At 46.9% G+C, this 20,284-nt stretch overlaps 1 protein-coding gene across 3 annotated transcripts in view; it reads right to left on the reverse strand.

The window, feature by feature from the left end:
• Positions 1-20,284, reverse strand: part of CACNA1A (calcium voltage-gated channel subunit alpha1 A) — a 225,827-nt gene that overhangs the window by 124,773 nt on the left and 80,770 nt on the right. For all 3 annotated transcript variants that reach the window (XM_036240417.1, XM_036240416.1, XM_036240418.1), the window contains exon 4: positions 2,231-2,322. In XM_036240417.1, the coding sequence (XP_036096310.1) occupies positions 2,231-2,322 (92 nt within the window). The remainder of the gene's footprint in view (positions 1-2,230; positions 2,323-20,284) is intronic.

Raw genomic sequence — 20,284 nt, forward strand, 5'->3', positions numbered from 1 at the left:
TCCAATCCAGAGAAATCAGACATAATTTCATTGGCTTCTAGCACAAGCCTACCATGAGTGGGCACACGTGTAAAATGATCCCCATTTTGCAGAGGTGAGAAGCAAGGCACTGAGAGCTGTCCTCATTCACCCAAGGGCATGAGAAACAACAGAGCCAGGATTTGAACCCAGGTCTGGGTAATGTGAGATCCTGTTTGTAACCACTGTACTTCGTATTAGGAAAGTCTATGATTAAAATTAGGGTTCCAACATATAACTTGGGGGTTGCTTTTTTTTTCTTTGTTAATCCTCACTCAAGGATATTTTTTCCATTGATTTTTAGAGAGTGGAAGGGAGGGAGAGAAAGAAACATCAATGTGAGAGACACATCGATTGGTTGCATATGCCCCACTGGGGCCGGGGATCAAACCCGGCCCCAGTGGGGCATACTCAGTAAGAATGGCATACTTAGAACCTGCAACCCAGGTATGTGCCCTGGACCAGGAATCAAACCTGAGACCCTTCGGTGTGCAGGCTAATGCTCGAACCACGGAGCTACACAGGCCAGGGCCGGGCTTGCTTCTTGATTAGAACTTTGCATGATTAGTGCAAAGTTCTGATTTAGCACCCAGATTAGCACCTACTGATGGATGGAGACCCTAGCAAGAGGAAAACTGTCAAGGTGTTCCATGGGGCCTATGCTACTCCAAGGGGTCCAAACTGGAAGGTGATGCTAATGGAGGCAGTGTGGCAGAGTGGTCCATGCCAGAACTCCTTTGCCGCAGGTGCATCCACCCTCTAACTGCTGGGAGCAGTGGCTGCTAATTGCTTCCAGCTCCCCTCTTCGTAGAACTACCCTTCGTTATCAAGAGCTGCCCCACCTCCCACCCCCAATCATTGACCAGAGTACAAACGGCCAACCTCTTGGTTGGAGTACAGCCCTAGTACCAGTCACACTCCATCCCTTCATTCCCTCTCCCGACAGCCTCTCCCCCAATAAGGGTGCATCTGATCACCCATCAAGCCTAGTCATCTTCTTACTAGCAATGCGACCTTGAACAGGTCAAGTAGCCATTCTGAACCTTGGTTTCTTCATCTGTAATTGGGGGTTAGAATAGTACCTCCCTCACAATTAAATGAGAGAGTTCATACTTAGCAAAGTATCTGACATGTCAGAGGTGGTCATTAAACAGGCTCTTGTTAGTATTAGCTTCGGGATGACCCTTAATTTAAAACAATGCAGGCACCTGCTGGAACCTTACGGATCCTGCTGGTGGTCTTCTGGGAAATCCTACTCTTTAAATCTGGATGGCAATAACCTGAAGAATGAAGCCAGTGAAATGTAAAATGGTGGTAATAATGAAACCCACCTTACAGGCATGTTAGGAGGATACATGAGTTTAAGAATGGCATACTTAGAACAGTGCCTGGCACATAACAATAATAATAATTATTATTATTATCATTATTAACTGAGGTAGTAGGACAGAAAAAGGCCAGCTCAGTGTTTTGTGTGTGTGTGTGTATGTGTGTGTGTTTGCAGCTGAACCTAATCCTGACCCTGAATATTACAGCTATCTATCCCCAAAGGCTGGAGTAGAAGCATCCTTGGAGAATGAGAAAGCAGTATGGAATGAGAATGGACCTTGGAGCTCATCAGCTGTAAGAACTCAGGCAAATAGTTTAACCTTTCTAAGCCTCGGCCTTTTCATCTGTAAAATGGGTTCGTTGGGTGATTACAAGAATGAACTAAAATAATGCATATAAAGCTCTTTGTGCAGTGCCTGGTACAAAGGCATCCAATAAATGGTCAAGGTGATTGCCACCAGCGTTACTGCCCAGGCTTGGGGCCGCACTTGCTAACTCCTAGTTCTGCCACATCTCAGCCATGGCACCTTGTCCAAACTATTCAGCCACTCTGAGCCTCAGCTTCCCCATCTGTAAAATGGAGATTTCAGTACTAACAGCTTCACGGGGTTGTGAGTACTGGACGGGGTAACGTGTAGCGCTGAGCATGGCTCTGGGGAGACAGCAGCGCTCCACAGAGTGGCGCTGTGGTTATGGAGAGGCTCCTGGCGTGCTCTCAGGAGCTCACCCTGAAGGTTCCCTGGGGCGCTTCTCCAAAGTGGAGGCTGCCCTGACACGGGCTAGGGCAGTACTCAGGGGGCCCCTCCTCAGATGCTCTGCAGAGGGGAACTGAAGACTCCAGGGCCCAGAGCAGACCCCCTGCCAGGGTCGGAAACTCACGCACTTGGGATTCCAGACACCAGCTTGAGCGGTCGCAGCACTCGAACTGCCCTCAGTGTCCGTAGGTCAAACTCTGTCCCAACTGTCGCCAAGATGCTGAAAAAAAGAAACCAGAATGGAAAACAGAGGGTGGGTTTCAGGGTCAGGGTCAGACAGATGGGTGGGGTGCTTGGGGTTTGATGTTGTCATTTATTGGCTGAGTGACTACAGGCAGGTGACGTTACATCCCTGGGCCTCAGTTCTGTCACCTGTAAAACACTGTTAATGTTACCTGCTTCACGGGATAACAGGGTTTACAATGACCCCAAACAGGTGGATGGTTGATGAAAATATATGTCGGGCTGGGAAAAATGGACGCTCCCGCAGGGCATGGGGTCAGGGTGATGCTCAATACATTTCACAGCCACAATCAGAATGGACTGCGGAGAGGCTGGGGGCACTGTGGAGAGACTGGGGGAGTGGCGGATCCTTCGGGGCTTGGTGCTCTTTACCAACCGGCAGGAAAGTAGTTCAGTGTTAATAGCTCAGACTATAAGGATTCAAATCCCAGTTCTGCCACTTCTCAGCTGGGTGACCTTAGGCAAGTCACTTCCTTGCTCCATGCCTCAGTTTTCCCTTTTGTATAATGGGTTAACAACAGTACCTGAGCGTACAGTATATCTCAGCACCACACTTTAAACAACAGTACACCTCAAAGGGTAGTGAGGATGAAATGAACTGATACTTGTTAGGTGGTTGGCATAGTGCCAGGCACACAGGAGGTGTGCTAAGCTATTTGTAAATAAATGGAAATGCAAACAAACCAAGAGGTGTGGCCCTGATGGTGTGGAGCAGTTGGCATTGGCCCTAGAAGGCAAAATGAGCCTAGGGTCAAAATGAGTCACTCTTGCAAATACAGGTGAGACAAGCCTTCTTTAGAAACCCCCCACCTGGAAAGACCCTAACCTAAGACCCCATTTGTAAAAGTGTCCCTGGTGAGAAAAGGGGTCCTGCAGGCCCTCCTCCGAAGGCAGCCTGGGGAACTTCTCCACCTGTTTCCTGAATGAGTCCTTTCTGAGGTAAGTGACATGAAACTGGCTACCATGGAGCCACTCAACAGAAAAGGTTGTCGTCACTTCAGACCATGGACAAGAGATGCTGGAAACCAGTGGAGGGGGCCTTGCAAATAATTGGAAGGTGTCCAGGGGTCTGGACTTTACCACTTTGGCCTGTAACAACCAGTATTTGCACCTGTTTGTCTGAGGGCTTTCTCCAAAAGTGAGACAGGCCCTGTGGGAGCGGCCCACAACCAGAGCGCTGGAGTAGGTGGATCACTTCCCAAGCACACTCACCCCTCGTTCCAGACTGCTCTAAGATGTGTCCCCAGAGGGACTGATCCCAGCTGCCCACTGGAATCACCTGCTCAACCACTCATGCTTCCTTGCTGTCCTTCCCCTCCCCCATCGACACTGCCTGAGGTCACCTCCCAGATGAGCTACTTGTACCCGAATCCTTGTTTCAGGGTCTATTCCGGGGCACACAAAACTAAGAAAGGGGTTGTTCCCAACTCTTTTTCAAGACTACTCCTACAGCAGAGATAAGCATTTTATGTTGGACTGACCTATATTTCCACCATTAACAAATACGCACCTGTTTGTGTCCTGTTTGTGAGAAATCTGGTCAGTGGGGGCAAAACTTTCCAGGCTAAGGGAATGGCTGAGACAGAGAGCGTGTTGGAAAGAAGCCTGGCAAATTCAAGGAACGAGACTGCCATGAAGCTGGAGAATAGGAGGGAGGCTTGCCATATAAACACCAAGAACTTTTAATTCAATTTACTCTATTTTTCTCTTCCTCTACCAACTTGCTCACATTCCCATGGGTTCCTCAAATTCCATTTTATAAATCTCCATTCTATTTCCACATCTCTCTTTCCTTCTTGTCAGATAGTTGGTTAGGATGTACATAGCAAATGGCAGGCATCATTTGAGTATTTCTTTACTTCACAAGCATTAACTGAGCATCTACAACATGCTGGGTCCTGTCCAGGGGGGAGACTGAGAATAGACCCAATAAATATACTGGATGTCAGAGTGATGAGCATGAGGAAGAGAAGCAAGGCAGGAGGGCCAAGGGAGACAGCAACATGGGGCAGGATGAGGGGAGTGACGGCATTAATATCAGTTGGTGAAGGCAACTGTTCCCTACCATCTGGCAAGGAAGGAAGTCAATGAAAAGAATGCTCAGATCAGCACTGCCCAGTAGAACTTGAATAAGAGCTGCATGTGAAATTTGTCATTTTCTAGCAGCCACATTAAGAAAGTATAAAAAGCAGGTGAAATTAATTTTAATAACATAGTTTCTTTAACCCAGTCTATCCAAAGTATTACCATTTCAACAGGCAATCAATATGAAAGATTTATGAATAAGACATTTTACACATTTTTTCTTTGGACAAGTCTTTGGAGTCTGGAGTCTCCCCACTTGCATCACATCTCAGTTGAGGTGCTTAAAGGCTGCGTGTGGCCAGTGGTGAATGCACTGGACAAGCGTGGGCCCAGGGAGAGAGAGACGAAGTAAAGGTGTGAAGAAAGATGGGGGTGAGTCAATGAATATGTCAGGGGAACCTCTAGGCCTAAGAATAGCCAGTGCAAAGGTCCTGAGGCAGAACTATGCCTAGTGTATTTGAGGAACAGTGCGAAGGCCAGTGTGGCTGCAGCTAAATGAGCCAGAGTGACAGTGGGAGGATATGAGGGCAGGGAGGTGATGAGACCTTGTAGGCCATGGGGAGGGCTTCTGAGCAGATGAGAGACATGATCTGACTTATATTAAAATAAGACCCCTCTGCCCTGGCCAGTTTGGGTCAGCGGTTAGAGCGTCGGCCTGCGGTCCGGAGAGACCCGGGTTCGGTTCCCACTAAGGGCACGTACTTCGGTTGCAGTTTGTCCCCGGCCCTGGTTGGTCGTGCGGGTGGCAGCCACTCGGTGTGTCCCTTCACATCGATGTTTCTCTCTCTCTCTCCCTTCCTCTCTCCCTCCCACTCTATCTGTACAAAAAAAATGGAAAAATATCCTCGGGTGAGGATAACAAAAAAAAATAAATAAATAAAATAAGACCCCTCTGGGACAAGTCCAAACGCTGGGAGATAGGGGAGGAAGCAACTGCATTGTTCTAGGTGAGCGATAATGGGTCTAGACCAGGTTGTGTTAGACACAGTGTAACACTGAGATGAACTCAACCCTGCCCTTTGACGATCAAACATGTAAGTGAATGAGAGGTTCAAGTCCAAGTCCTCTGGTCCCAGAGCTTCAGGACGCTGGAATGAGGAGGACATGAATACAAACGAGAGAGCTGGAGACAGCATCATTGTGGAGTCCACGTCTGAGAAGGCAGCACAGCACCAGATTGCACAAAATCTCAGACCTGGGGTTCAACCCTAGCCCTGGGTTTTCTCATTGTGTGGCCTTTGCCTGAACCTGGCTGAGCCTCAGAAGGGCAGAGACTCTGCCCTGGCTGCTTTGGCTCAGCGGTTAGAACATTGGCCCACGGCCCAGAGAGTCCCGGGTTCAGTTCCCGCTAAGGGCACGTACCTCGGTTGCAGTTTGTCCCTGGCCCTGGATGGAGTCGTGTGGGTGGCAGCCAGTCAATGTATCTCTCTCACATCGATGTTTCTCTCTCCCCTCCTCTCTCCCTCCCGCTCTATCTGAAGATAAATGCAAAAATGTCCTTGGGTGAGGATAAAAAAAAAAAAAGGCAGAGAATCCTACTTCCCTCCTGCCCAGTGCCATCCTAGCCAGCACCCAAGATGTGCTATTTCCTGATCTCCTCCCTGGAAGGATGAGAAGGGATTCGAAGGAGGACGAGGGAAGGAAGGCTTCTCTAGCCGAGAGTGCCTCGGAGGCAGACGGCCTCGCTCAGGGTCTGTGGCGCATAACACATCAGGTGGGCTGGACAGTGGAGGCTGTGAACTGGAGGCTGAAGAGGTGGGTCTTGGCGTGTGGACAGTGGGAGTCATGTAAGGTTTTGGAGCATGGGAGGGGTGTGACTGGGGTTGGCGTCAGGAAGACAAGCCTGACAGCTGAAAGGACAGATTGGTGGTGATGGAGGCAGGAGCTGGGGGGAGCCGCAGAGCAGGCCGGTGTAATGAGGGCTGGAAGTAGGACAAAGGCAGTGGGAGTACAAAGGAGGCCCCGATTTATATTTAGCTGCCATTGATTGCTGTGCACCAGGGAGCTTGCCTGGGCTCATCAGATCCTCCCTGCATCCCAGTACTTAGCAGGATGAGCCCCATTCTACAGGAGGACACTAAAGCCCAGAGAAGTTACTAATGTATGGAGATCCACACCATCAAGTAAGAACTTGAACCCAGGACACCAGCACTCCAGAACCCCAGCTCTCTCCCTCACATGGCTCCTTGGATGAGGCTAGGGCAACGGTGGGGATGGCAGAGAAGGGAAGAATGGCTTCCTGGTTCTGAATGAACCACCCAGTGGCGGTTGTTCATTTATTCAACAAGGGTTTATTAGCACCTGCTATGGGCTGGGTGCTCAGGTAGGGCCTCAAGATGCTGCCATGAACAAAGTGACATGGAAAACATATGGCAGGTCAGAGGCGCGAAGCACTGTGGACACTATGGCAGCCACAGGGCTTCCACTGGGAGGACTGCATGTGGGGTGGGAGAGAGGAATCCGGCGCAACTGTGGGGTCTGGCCTGCGCTATCTGAAGAAAGGAGTCACTGTCAATTGAGATGGCGAAGGCAGAGGAAGGGCTCGGTTTGAAGGAAGATCAAGAACTGGGTTGTGGATACGTTGAGTTTGAGGTGCCAGTCTTCTGTAATTCTCTCGTTAAAACCTTCCACTGGCTCCTATCAGGCTTATAATAAAATCCAAACTCATGTGACTTGACTCCCGCAGGCCATCCCACTGTGGCCATTCCTTCTGTTCTGCCAACAGGAAAAGCTCTTTCCTACCGTGGGCATGATATATCAGCTATTTCTCTACTTCACGTGCTTGCCCATGCCCTCAACTCTCTTCCTCTTAAATTAAAAAATGTATAATAAGAAAATGTCATGTTTGTTTTTCTATTTACATTTTTGGACATGAGAAAGCAGCCAAAAAAGATGGTTTTAAAACAAATGAACATATTCACCCCATAACAGATGCACGCTTGTCTGCACAGCCCTCTTCAAATCCTTCAGGTTGTAGCTCAAACTTGGCTTTCTCAGAGAGGATTTCCCTGGCACCTCTGGCTAAGGAGACCCTTCACTCCCTGCAATTATACTGTTTGTTAAGTTGTGCTTATTGCTCACTGCCTCTTCTAGAATGTCAGTTCCACGAGCACAGAGACTTGATTTTCTTTAAAAATATGGTTTTATTGACTTTTCAGACAGAGAGGAAGGGAGAGAGAGATAACCGGGAATAAAGCCCACACCCCAGGCATGTGCCCTGACCAGGAATTGAACCGGGCCCTCTCAGTCCGGGCTGGCAATCCACTAAGCCACACTGGCCGGGCCCTTTTTGATTTTTTTTGTAGTACCTAAAGCACGTATCATGGCCTAGCAGATACTCACAGATATTCAAATATGTGGTGAATAAGTAAGGAGTGGCTTAGGACAGGATTATGGTAGACTAGATATCCCAGGGTACATAGATAAAGTGAAAAAAGCCAAGGGCCACAATGGAATGTTGGAGAAAAGCAATATTTTAAGAGACATGAAGAGGAAGGAGATGATGACAAAAAGAAAGAAGTCACAGAGGTTGGAGGGGACCTGGCAGAGAGTGTCATCCCTAGGGATCAAGTTCAAAAGTGTTTTGAGCCCTGGCCGGTTTGGCTCAGCAGTTAGAGCATTGGCCTGCGGTCCAGAGAGACCTGGGTTCGGTTCCCACTAAGGGCATGTACTGTGGTTGCAGTTTGTCCCCGGCCCTGGTTGGGTTGTGTAGGAGGCAGCCACTTGATGTGTCCCTTTCACGTCGATGTCTCTCTCTCTCTCTGTTCCTCTCTCCCTCCCACTCTATCTGAACAAAAAATGGAAAAATGTCCTCGGCAAAGATAAAAAAAAAGTGTTTTGAGAAAGGCGAGGTCACTAGTTTCCAGGGCAGCACAAAAGATAAATAAGATGTGATAGGTGAAGAGTATCCATTCCACGCAGCCTTAGGTCACTGGGGAGTCGCGCCGAGGCTGGTGGCTGGAGAGAGTAAGAGAAGAACTGCAAACGAGAGGTTGGGTATGAGAAGAGAGGATTTTCAGGGTGGGAGAGAAGTGACTACGCTTATATGTTGAGAGAAGTCAATGATGTATCTCTTGGTGTTTAGAGCTGCGCTGCCCAACATGGTAACCACTAGCCACACATAGCTATTTAATACACACACTGAATTTAATTTAAATTAAATGAGACATTTAGTTCCTCAGTTGCATTAGTCTCATTTCAAGTCCTCCACAGCCACATAGACACAGCTGCGTACATAGAACATTTCCATCATCACAGCCACCACTGGATGGCGCTGCTCTAGCATGTCCACCCCACTGGGCCAGGAGTTCTCATCTGTTTTGTTCACAGCTTCATCCCCAGTATCTCAAACTCTGCCTGGCATACAGCAGGTATTCAATAAATGTTTGTTGATTAAATAAATGAAGGACTAGTGAGGGAGTGAAATGTAGGAAAGCACAGGGATACTAATAGAGTCTATTCTAGAAGAGATGGAAGAGTGGGTGGAAGGCAGGATTTATCTTAAACTGGAAAAAGAATCATGAAAGACACTGACGGTTGCCTACCCAATAGCCATCCCCATTTCTCCCCTTGCTAATTGGAGCCTGTCTTTCATCTAAGAGGCAGAAAATGCCCCAAAGTCTCTTTTACCCAGGATTCCTTGCAGTGGAGCATGGTCACATGACTGAGTCTAACAGGTCCTGAGTGAAAGTCTGGGAGCTTCTGGGAAAGGTTCCTCCTCTTGAGGAGTCACAGGGCAGGAGCCAGCCCTTTTCTTGTGTGTGTACACGGGATGGCTCAACAGACATTGTGGAGCTGTGGTGACCATCTTGGGACCCGAGTGGTAAAGGTCACCAGATAGTTTTAACACTAAAGACAGCAGAGTGGAAAGATGAAAAACATTCTTTGGAGACGTTGTTGAGACGCAGAACCAACCACCCAGTCTCCAGACTTCTAGTAACCTGGGTAACAAACACCCTTCCTAGCAATTAAGAGTCAGACAGCCTGGGTTCAAATCTCAGTTCCACTAATCATTAACTGTGTGGCCTTGGACAAGTCACTCAGCCTCTCTGTGCCTCAGTTTCCTGAGCTGTGGAGATGATAATGGTACTTCCCTTACAGGTGTGGGAATTTATGTAAATGCTTACACTTGTGCTTGAAATTTACTAAGTCCTATGCTAAGGTTTGCGTTTATCATCATTTTTATTTTGTCACCTGCAGCTATATTATGTCAGAACTGACTGATAAAGGCAACGTGAGTTTATTGTTTGTCAGGTTGTGCACTTTTTGCTTTACATGCTGAGATCCCATTTTATGCCCCAGTATCTTTACCAGGTGAGTGTTCTTCTCTCATTTCATTGATAGGAAAACTGAACCCCAGAGGGATTAGCTACATGCCCACAATCACACAGCTAACGTGTGGTGCTTGGATCCCGAGTCTGCCTTTGCCACCTCTATTGTGCTGTCCCTTTGTTAACTCCATCACCCCACATACCTCTCCTGGGACCTCCACTAACCTAAGTGTAGAAGGAGCTCTATTTTCTCTGCTGTCTGAAAGTCAGGATGTCAGTATATATTTGCAGAGGAACAACTACTATGTGCTGGGGTTGGGATGGGGGGTGAGGAGGAGAACATGTACAAAGGCCCTGGGGCTGGAGGACAGGAGAGCGAGAAGATGTCAGCATGTTGGAAAGCAGGGGAGAGGGTGGTGGGGGCTGTCGTGGACACCCTGACCTTAGGTTAGAAGAAGCACCTGCCTCTTATAGATTCAAGCCAAATCTTCCTGAGATGGGTACTTAAGAGCATAACTGTTTCCCACGCAGTCTGTATCTTGCCATTCATAGATTGTGCCAATCCTCTTTAAAGTTCATTCTGCTATCACCTGGCTTGTAACTCCTCTTGGGAAAACTATTTCTAATTTTTTTTGGTTAATCTTCACCCGAGGACATTTTTCCATTGATTTTTATAGAGAGTGGAAGGGACAAAAGTGGGAGAGACAGAGAGAAACATCTGTTGACTGGTTGCCTCCCATACAGGGAGGGCTGGGGATGAACCGCAACCGAGGTACGTGCCCTTGGCCGGAATCAAACCCACGACTCATCGGTCCACAGGCCGACACTCTACCACTGAGCCAAACCTGCCAGGGCAATACCGCCCCCCTCCTTTTTCTTAATTTTTTTTTCTTTATTGATTTTAGAGACAGAGGAAGGGAGAAGGAGAGAGAGAGAGAAACATCGATGAGAAAGAACATCGATTGGCCGCCTCCTGCATGCCCCGCACCGGGAATCGGACCCACAACATGGGCATGTGCCCTGATCGGGAATCAAACTGGTGACCTCTTGGTGCATGGGTCGACACTCAACCACTGAGCCACACCAGCCAGTCTCAATGCCCCTCTCTTGATTGTTTGTTTGTTTATTCCCTTTTATCCCCAGACTGTTCTTTCATTCTTCCCCCATAAGAATCAACCAATATAATGTTTAATCTGGTCTTATTGAAATGCATCCTGGCAAAACACGTGTTTCATTCTGACTGAATGAAACATATTTTTAATTTACATAAATGGCACAAATTTAGGCATATTCTGTGGTTTTCTATTTTCACCTAGAACCATGTTGTTTTCCCCCCATTGTTTTTCAGAGTGGGAGGGAGGGAGAGAGAGAGAGAAACATCAATGTGAGAGAGACACATCAATTGGTTGCCTCCCGCATGACCCCAATCGGGGCTGGGATCGAACCTGCAACTCAGGTACGTGCCCTTGACTGTAATCGAAACCAAGACCCTTCAGGCTGCAGGTGAACACTAATTGCTGAGCCACGCTGGCCAGGTCTAGAACCATGTTTTGAAGCCCCATCTAGGATGGTCTGTTGGATGTACAGTCTGGGTTGTCCTTGGGCCCAGGGCTCCACAGATGCATCTGTTATATCCCACCTTCTGTTCCCCAGGCATAGACACCAGCGGCCTGCAGCTCCTCCTCCACAGACGGTGCTGGAGTGAGCATCCGTATCCTTCCCTACAGACCCAGAGAAAAGCTTCCCAGGATGGGTGACTGGGAGCATAACTGCTGGTGGGTCTGGACTTAACAGGACTCAGTCCTGCTGATGACCCTCCAGAGTGGCTTCCCAGGCCACACCCCCACATTCCCACCTAATTAAGGTGTCTTATCCACCTTTCTAATTTTTTCCACTCTAAGAGGGATCCATAGATTCTCATTATTTTAATCATTTTTTATTAAAAATTTTTTTCTTTATTGATTTTAGGGAGAGAGGAAGTGAGAGGGAGAGAGATAGAAACATCAATGAGAGAGAACATCGATTGGCCACCTCCTACATGCCCCCCATGGGGGATTTGGCCTACAACCTGGGCATGTGCCCAGACCAGGAATCGATCTGGTGACCTCTTGGTGTATGTGTTGACGCTCAATCACTGAGTCACACTGGCTGGACTCTCACTATTTTAATTTTTATGTTTCCGATTACAAATGATTTTGTGTACTATGTCATACTGATTAGGGGTCTCTTCCCTAATCTGCCCAATCACATTTTCTTTGTTTTCCTGTTGGGATTGCTACTTTATTCTTGTTGATTTGCAGACATTCCTTCATATAGTCTTGATCGGCACTGCCCAATATGGTAGCCACTGGCCACATGTGGCCATTGAGCATTTAAAATGTGGCTAGTATGAGTGAGGAACTGAATTTTAAATAGTATTTACTCTTAATTCATTTATATTTAAAACAGTCACATGTGGCTAAGGGCTACAGTGTTGGACAGCAGTTATTTTTGAATCCCTGGTTAGTTTTTCTTCTACCATTCTATGCTCTACTTACAAATACTACTTTAGTTCTTACCAGGTACCAGGTGCTATTCTAAATGATTTCTAAAGATAAACTCATTTAGAACTCCTAACAACCCATACGCAGATGTTATTCTCTCCATTTTACTGATGAGGAAAGTGAGGCACAAAGAGGCTGAGTAATTTGCCCAAGGATTCATAGGAGATAGTAAGACCGGGATCTAGATCCAGGCAGTTTGGTTACCTACTCTCCCCAGTTTGAACAGAACATTTTAGTTATCATATAATCAAGCATTTTTTGCTTTAGATTTTGAGCCTTTCAGTTCTGTTTAAGAAGTCCTTGTCCTCTCCGGGCTGCACAGATACTCTCCTCCCTTAATGCGAAGTTCTTACCTCGCACACGAGGTGCTCATATGCCTTGACCTTCACACTAAGTTCTTCTTATTTGTCTTTTGAAGTAGAAGATTACACAAAAGAACACATTCCTATTTTGGGTGATTTCAGAAGCTCTCTTTAAGTGTAGCATTTTCTTAAATAAAAAGGAACAGGAGCAGATGCAAAAACCCCAGAAAGTGCCAGCTAAGTGATTCTAGAAAAGACGGGTTGAGTATGCCGGGGACACGTAGGGGATGGCATTTGAGAGGGGAATTGCATATTAGAAGACTAATAGGTCCAGGGCCTACTGGGATCGCACCACCTTGCTGATAACAGGCTGAGGGAGGCCGTGGAAGGAAAACCTCTTTGAGAGACTACAATGAGAAGAGGGAGAAGATGATGTGGTGATTGGTGGGGTACAGTGTCTTCCTAACAGTGTAGATTCACCCACATTTGCAAGCAAAGAGCAGAGTCAGTGGAGAAGGAGAGTCTGCAGGTCCACCCCAGATGTTTGATGGAGTGAAACGCTCAAAGAAATTGACAACTGTTTTCAATTGAATTCCCAGACATTGAGTGGGCACCTCCTACAGGAGGGAGAAACACTTTCGAACCAAATTATAACTAAACTCGCCAGCAGTTGATGGGAGTCAGATTGGTTCAGCCACTCAGGGAAATTGTTAGGCAGTTTCCACCAAGGCAAAACAGAGTCCTTCCTGTGATCCAGCAATTCCATTCCTAGGAAACCTCCCAGAGGAATGTGTCACCAAAAGACAAGTAGAAGAGTGGGGACAGCAGCTTTCTCTGTAACAGCTCCAAAGTGGAAAGCACCCAAATGCCCAGCACCAGTGGCATGGATAGCAGGCAGTGCAGTATACGCAGCTGTGAGTGGGAGTGACCTATAGCAACATTAGCAACAAGGAGGGAGCTCACAGGCATGGCGGCAAGGGAAAGAAGCCAGGCAGAACACACAGAAGGATCTCACGTATTAACAAGCGAGACTGATCTATGCTGTTCCATGTCAGGATGGGGTTACTGGTGACTGGCAGGGAATGAGAGCGTTTCTGGAGGTTGGGGATATTCCATTTTTTGATTTGGGTGCTGATGACATGACTGTGTTCAGTTTTTGAAAATTACTCAAACTGTAGCCATACATGGGTGCTTTTCTGTATGTATGTTACACGTCTGAATAAAGTTAAACATATTTAGAAAGCAGCTAATGTTTATTGAGTGCTTGCTGTGGAGGCACTGTGCATTATTTCATTCAATCCCCATGATGATCCCCTGAGGTAGGGCCTGTCATTCTTTCTACTTTCCAGACCAGAGAGGTTGAGTCAGTCCTCCAAGCTCACACAGCTAGTACTCAGCAGAGTTGGGTTTTGATCTCATGCCCCATTAATTTCTAACTACTCTGCAATACCTCCCAGGCTTGAAAAAGTGAAGGTTCATGGATTTCTCAGAGACAGTGGAGAAAAAGGAAAGAGAGAGAGAGAGAGAGAGAATAATGATGATGATGATGATCATGATCCCTGAGGAAATTGGAAGGAACAACAATTTAAAAGTGACCGCCAATGTCTTAAGAAAAAGTTGGCAAGATCTCAAGGAATCAGAGAAGCCTGGAAGCAGATGTGGGGCGAATGTAATAATGTGCCAGTCTCGGCGTAGCAATAACCAAGGTTGTGGCTGGACCAGCCCTTCAACAAGCATCATCAGGGAACTTTGAAAAAAATAAAGGTTTATTACTCACAGGACCTAAAAATCACACAATCCACCTGGGGCCACACAGCAATGTGGAGGGGAAAAGGAGGACGCACAAGCCAGGGCTTCCGCTTTTATTGGGTTGAGGGAGGCTGCGGGCTTAGGGTTTGGAGGACTCACTCTTTATGGGTAAATTTAAAACATGAGAGCGGGAATTTAAAGTACAAAAAGGAGAGAAAAAAACCCGAGTGGCCCCAAAGGTCAGTTACTGACATCAACCAAGATCTCCAAAACAAAGGCATCTCAGTGGGAGAAGGCCGGCCTGGCTCTTTATCTAGTCCGGTGGCTGGCAGTGCGTTTATTGAGATAGCTGTCTTGGAAGCAGATGCCTCTTTGAGATGGATGCCTTGGCAATCAAAGCTTAAGTTAGGCACTTGCATTACAAAAAAGAAAAAAACCAACAATTACAAAATGTTGAGGGGGTACTGAAGATCCGGCTAAGGGGACTCGATGTGGGAAATAAAGGAACCCTACCCACTGGTTCTCTGGTGTCATTTTGACCTCCACAATCATTTCCCAACATGGCAACATCTAACAATTTATACAGTCTTACTTTTCCATCGCCTCGTTCATGGGCACCATCACCACAGGAGGTGCGCTGACACCCACTTTGCTGATGAACAAACCGAGGTTCCAAGAGGCCAAGTGTCTTCACTGAGATCACACCCAGTAAGTTTCAGAGCCTTCTGCCTCTACTCTGTCCCTTAAAGTGAAGCCTCTATCCCAGTGAAGCTGCTCACTCCACCTCCCTGCTTCTCCCTCTGCTCCTTTATCCAGAGAACCTCCTCTCTGATCCACAGCCCTGCCTTCAAAATCACTTCTGCGCCAGCCCAGACAACTTTTTGCTGTGGTGGAAACATTTTATTCTGAGCTGTGCAATATGGCAGCCAACAGCCACATGTGGCTAGTGAGCACTTAAAATGTGGCTGAGAGACTGAATTTTTCATTTGATTTAATTTTAATGGATTTACATTTATACTTAAATAGCCACATGTGGCTACTGGCTACTGTGCTGTATTGTGCAACTCTGAAGTTGCATTATAGAGTAGATTACATCATCAAGGCATGCAGTTGGTCACACACTGGGGTGTACTGATTACTCCCTTGTTTGCTGCCCAGGTCCATTCTCCAGCTTGCCTGTGCCCAGCCAGGTCAACTCCTGTGGACTACATCTCCCAGAGTGCTTTGCTCTAGTTCTTGGTTGGGTTTGACCAAAGGGAGGCATTGGCAGATGAGAGAGAGGCTGGATTCCATGCTCCTTACCTGGTTCTAACCCAGTCCTAATTGCATGGCTTTGCCTCCACTGGGTTCCAGGAGTGTAGGGATAATGATGGCTTCCCTCTAGGGATCTCAACATCCCTTACCTATCTCCTTGACTTGTCCCCATCTCTTGAAGGAATTTCTTCATGACTTGCTCTTCATTTGAAATCATCTGGAGGGTAAATTCTGTTTCCTGTTGGGACCTTGACTAATAAGAGGTAGGAGGAAAGAATTGTCCATGAAGGCTGTCCATCTGAGGGTTCCTAAACCCCTCAGTTTCCGAGACAAAAGTCTCTGGAGAAGCAGGATTTGATTCTAGGATCCCTCACCTCAAAAGGTAGGGGTACCCTGCTGTCTTTTCTCAGTAAGACTTCAATTTGGGGGAAAGATATTGTTAGGTTCTTGCCTCCCCCCACTGTAATGCAAGAGCAATTTCTTAGAGTACAAACCCCAAGAAACAGAGGAGGTGTGTGGAAAAAGACAGGGGTGTCTCTTAAAAGTTATCATAAGATGGGACTTGTAAGAGGGCGACACAGATCAAGACATGGGGCTTGATTCTCAGTGAGGACCCATGGAAGGACTGCTTTCTGTCTCTTCTTCCTGGGCACTCAGCTAGACCTCATTTCCCATTCTTGCAAGTTCTGGCCAGTGGAAGTGATGTGGCCTACTTCTAGGCAGGGCCCAGAAACCTTTCCCAGGTGCTCTCCTCTAGTCTTCCCTTCTATGGCTTCATGCCGAGGAGCTCTGAGACCTTGAAAGCTAAAGGCTGAAGACAAGGAACCACAATCCAGGAGGTACTGGGGCCCCTGCCTGCCTGCTCGGAGGAGAGCTGCCCACTATTCAAGAATACTCCTTTGGCCCTGGCTGGTGTGACTCAGTTGGCTGGAGCATCATCCCATGCACCAAAGGGTTCCAGGTTCGGTCCCCACTAGGGCACTTATGGGAAGTAGCCTATTGATGTTTCTTTCTCTCTCCCACCCTCTCCTTTCTCTCTCTCTAAAATAAAGGAAAAAAAAACCCATTTGGGTTTGGGGCTTCATGTATGCAAGAACTAAACCCCTATTGTGTTTGAGCCCTTACCTACGTTGGGGGTTCTTTGTTACAGCAGCAAGCAGTATCTAATATAATTACCAGTAACTTAGCTTATCTAATACGCAGAGGCTAATACACTTGTACAGCTAAAATTTCAGCTCCATGAGGCCATGATCTGTCTCTTGTTCAATGATGGACCCTCAGTGCCTAGGACAGGGCCCAGTACATGCTAGGCTACAATAAGTAGCAATCCGATGAATGAGCTGTCAGCTTCAATTTTCTTCCCAGCTGGGTGAAAGGCAGTCAAGTGTAGCAGATGTGAACTCTGGCTCTCAGGTGGGAAGGGGCTGGGTTTATATCCTGCCCAAATATTCACTAATTGTCTATATTGGGCAAACTCCTAACCTCAGTTTCGTCATAGGGAGGATGGAGAATTATAGAAAAGCTTTTTCTTTTAGTGGACAGTGGGAGGATTAAATGTGACCATTCATGAAAAGTGCTGAGCACACTGCCTGACGCATAGTAAGCCCTCAGGAAGTAATGTCATGATGATCTGAACTTTTCTTATTCTCTGGGTAAACCAAAGGCTCAGAAATGGCCCCTGCAATCGGCTTTGACAAATCTCAGGCCCCAAGGTATGGGGGGTGGCGGGGAGAAAAGAAGCAAGGCTTGATCCTGGGATTACAGCCAAAGAGCAACTCAGAAAATGCTATTACATTCCCATGATCCTCCTCCTGTCCCAGGAGGGCTCAAGACTCCGTTTCTTGCCCTGACCTCAGACTAACTGCAGAAATTACCCCCCCCCCCTGTTTTGTGGCTCAAACCAACTGCCTCTGGATCAGGGACCCACTGGGAACCCAGCACTCAGAGAGCCTGGTGGAGTCCTCAGGACTAATGCAGGAAACAAGCCGTAGTTTAATGGGGCATCCCACCTTTGGGGGGGTTATTATTATCAGCCTGGAGGTATGGGTGACTGGACACATGCCTGAGGCCTGATAAAGTCTTTCTCCTCCATTAATTAAAATGTGAATCACAGCTGAGTCACTGAAGAAAGAAAATGGTCAATGAACAACTCCAACTTCCTCCCTCCTTTGCTCGGAGAGATGAGTCAGCAGGAGCCTGGATCCAAAAATGAGAAGGGGAAAAAAAAAAGCAGAAGAGTTGCAGAGCTTGGGAGAGCAGCAGCAAAGTGAACCTGAGACACTAGATCCGTTGTCTTAGCAGAACAACTCCCCAAATTTCCAACCCAAGCCCAACAAGCCAAAGCCCTCTAGTGAGCACACCTTTCTATTGCTCATTTTTATGCAGATCCACAGGCACCCCAAGTTCTATACAAACTTCAGCAATCTCTTTTCTTGATTCCTTCAGGCAACAGCACGTTCCTCACCAAGTCAGAAATAGCCTCAAATCTCTATCCTTTGCCTTGTTTTCCCCACAAAGCCCCCAGATTTGAATACATGCATCTTGTTTCACAGCCGCGTTGCCTATGGTCAATGGGAGAGGGCCGCCGGGAGCGAGAGTAGAAGGTTTCGGAAGTGAGGGCCCCTCAGAAGCAGGGCATCCATGGAGCCTACTGTCTAAATACATGGCACCTGGAGCCAGGCTGGTCTAAATACTGGCTCTGCATAGCCTGGGACAGTTAGTCCATCTTTCTGAACCTCAATTTCCTTATCTGTGAAATGGGGGTAGTAAAAGAACCTACTCACGGTGTGGAAACGATGAAGAACAGTACCCACTAGAAGTCATTAATGGTAATATTCATTAGAAGAAAATAATTCAAGAATTCCTGCCTTGCCCCTAAGGTCACACTATGGGATAATGATCAGACTGGTTGGGCATATGGCCCTCACTGAGCAGAGAGGATGCATAGTGCCTGGCACACACACTCAGGATGGTTGCACATGCGCGCATGCGTGTGTGCATGTGTGTGTGTGTGTTATGCTATTCCCCCTGCAAAACTGCCTGATAGCACGTAACATTCCACACTTCACTTTGACTTCTGCATCATGATTTTTCAGGAGTATTATTTTTTATTTTCAAATTCACAGTGGGTTTCATCAATGACCCTGGTTTTGATACTTTGATATTCAAGCATTCTCTTTTAAAGAACTTGTGGTGTCGTTGTCCTTGTCAAAATTTAAATTGGTGAACACTGTCTAGGCCTGTCTTTTAATGTCTCAGGGTGTGATTTCAGCAGTTTGCCACAGTCCTGCTCATGGACTTTATAAAATTCTGCATTTTTTTTGCAAGGTTGGCAATTTCAAAGTCATTCTGCCTTGGACTTGCACTATATTATAGGATAATGTTTAACAATCTAGAACAGTGTTTCTAACCAGGGGTGATTTCATCCCCCAGGGGCTATGTGGAAATATCTGGAGACATTTTTTGACTGTCATGACTGGGGGTGCTACTGGGATCTAGTGGGTTGTAGCTAGGGATACTGCTAACCATCCTGAAATGCTGCAACAAAGAAACTCTAATCTAGAACCTAATTAATAAAGATGTGGACCCAATGGGCCATGGTTGCCCTGGGGTGAGCTCTTTGAGTTGAGACTTACTTACAAGTGGTCAGTTCCTTAGTGACCAAAAAGTGGATTATGTAAATTTTGAGCCCCTCTGCCTCCTTCTAACTACAATAAGTTTATGCTAAGCTTGAGGCTCTGTGGCCAGACTTCCTGGATTCTAGTTCCAACTCTGCCACTTTCTAGCTGTGTGACTTTGCGCAAGTTACTTAACTACTCTGGACTTCAAGTTTTTTTGTTGTTCTTTTTTTATCCTCACCCGAGAACATTTTTTTTTTTTTTGCATTTATCTTCAGATAGAGTTGGGGAGAGAGAGGGAGGAAGAGAGAGAGAAACATCAATGTGAGAGAGACACACCAAGTAGCCGCCACCCACATGACCCCAACTGGAGCCGGGGACAAACTGCAACTGAGGTACATGCCCTTAGCAGAAACCGAACCTGGGACTCTCTCTGGTCCACGGGCTGACACTCTAATGGCTGAGCCAAACCAGTCAAGGCTGAGTTTTATCAGGCATAGAGTATGGCTAATAATAATGCCCAATGAATAGGGCTGTTGCATGATATGGGTTTATATGTGTAAAGCACTTAGAACAGTGCCTGGTACAAAGTGAGGTGGGGGGAGGTATGTGGGAAGTGGACTGAATCCCTGGTGCAAACATGGTACCAATATTCCCAATAAATATTCACATTCTCTTTCCATAATGTGGCTGAGATATGGATGCCTAGTCAGAAATGACATTTCCCAGTCTCCCTTGCAACTAGGTGAGGTCATGTAACTAATTCTGGCCAATGGAATGCAGGTAAAAGTGAGATCTTACTTTTTGGCCTCACTCATATATAGTTCTCCACTTCTTCCCCCAGCCTGCTTGCTGGATGCAGATTCTTAGGGTAACCCTGGAAGCCACACACTGAAGAAGGTGGCATCTCCATCAGCCCAGAGTGCTGAGTGACTACATGGAGCTGACCCATACTTGTACCACCCACACTTCCACCCCATCCCATCCCTTATCAATTGTACTTCAGAAGTTAATTTCTCACTCAGGTATAATCTTAAGTTGGGATTTTTAGTTTTATCTGTTATAGTCTCTTCCCTCAGCAGCAAATATCATATCTCCTCACCATCTGACCAGCTTCAA

Source organism: Molossus molossus, unplaced genomic scaffold (assembly GCF_014108415.1).
Source record: "Molossus molossus isolate mMolMol1 unplaced genomic scaffold, mMolMol1.p scaffold_m16_p_4, whole genome shotgun sequence".
In the NCBI taxonomy this organism is placed as follows: Eukaryota; Metazoa; Chordata; class Mammalia; order Chiroptera; family Molossidae; genus Molossus; species Molossus molossus.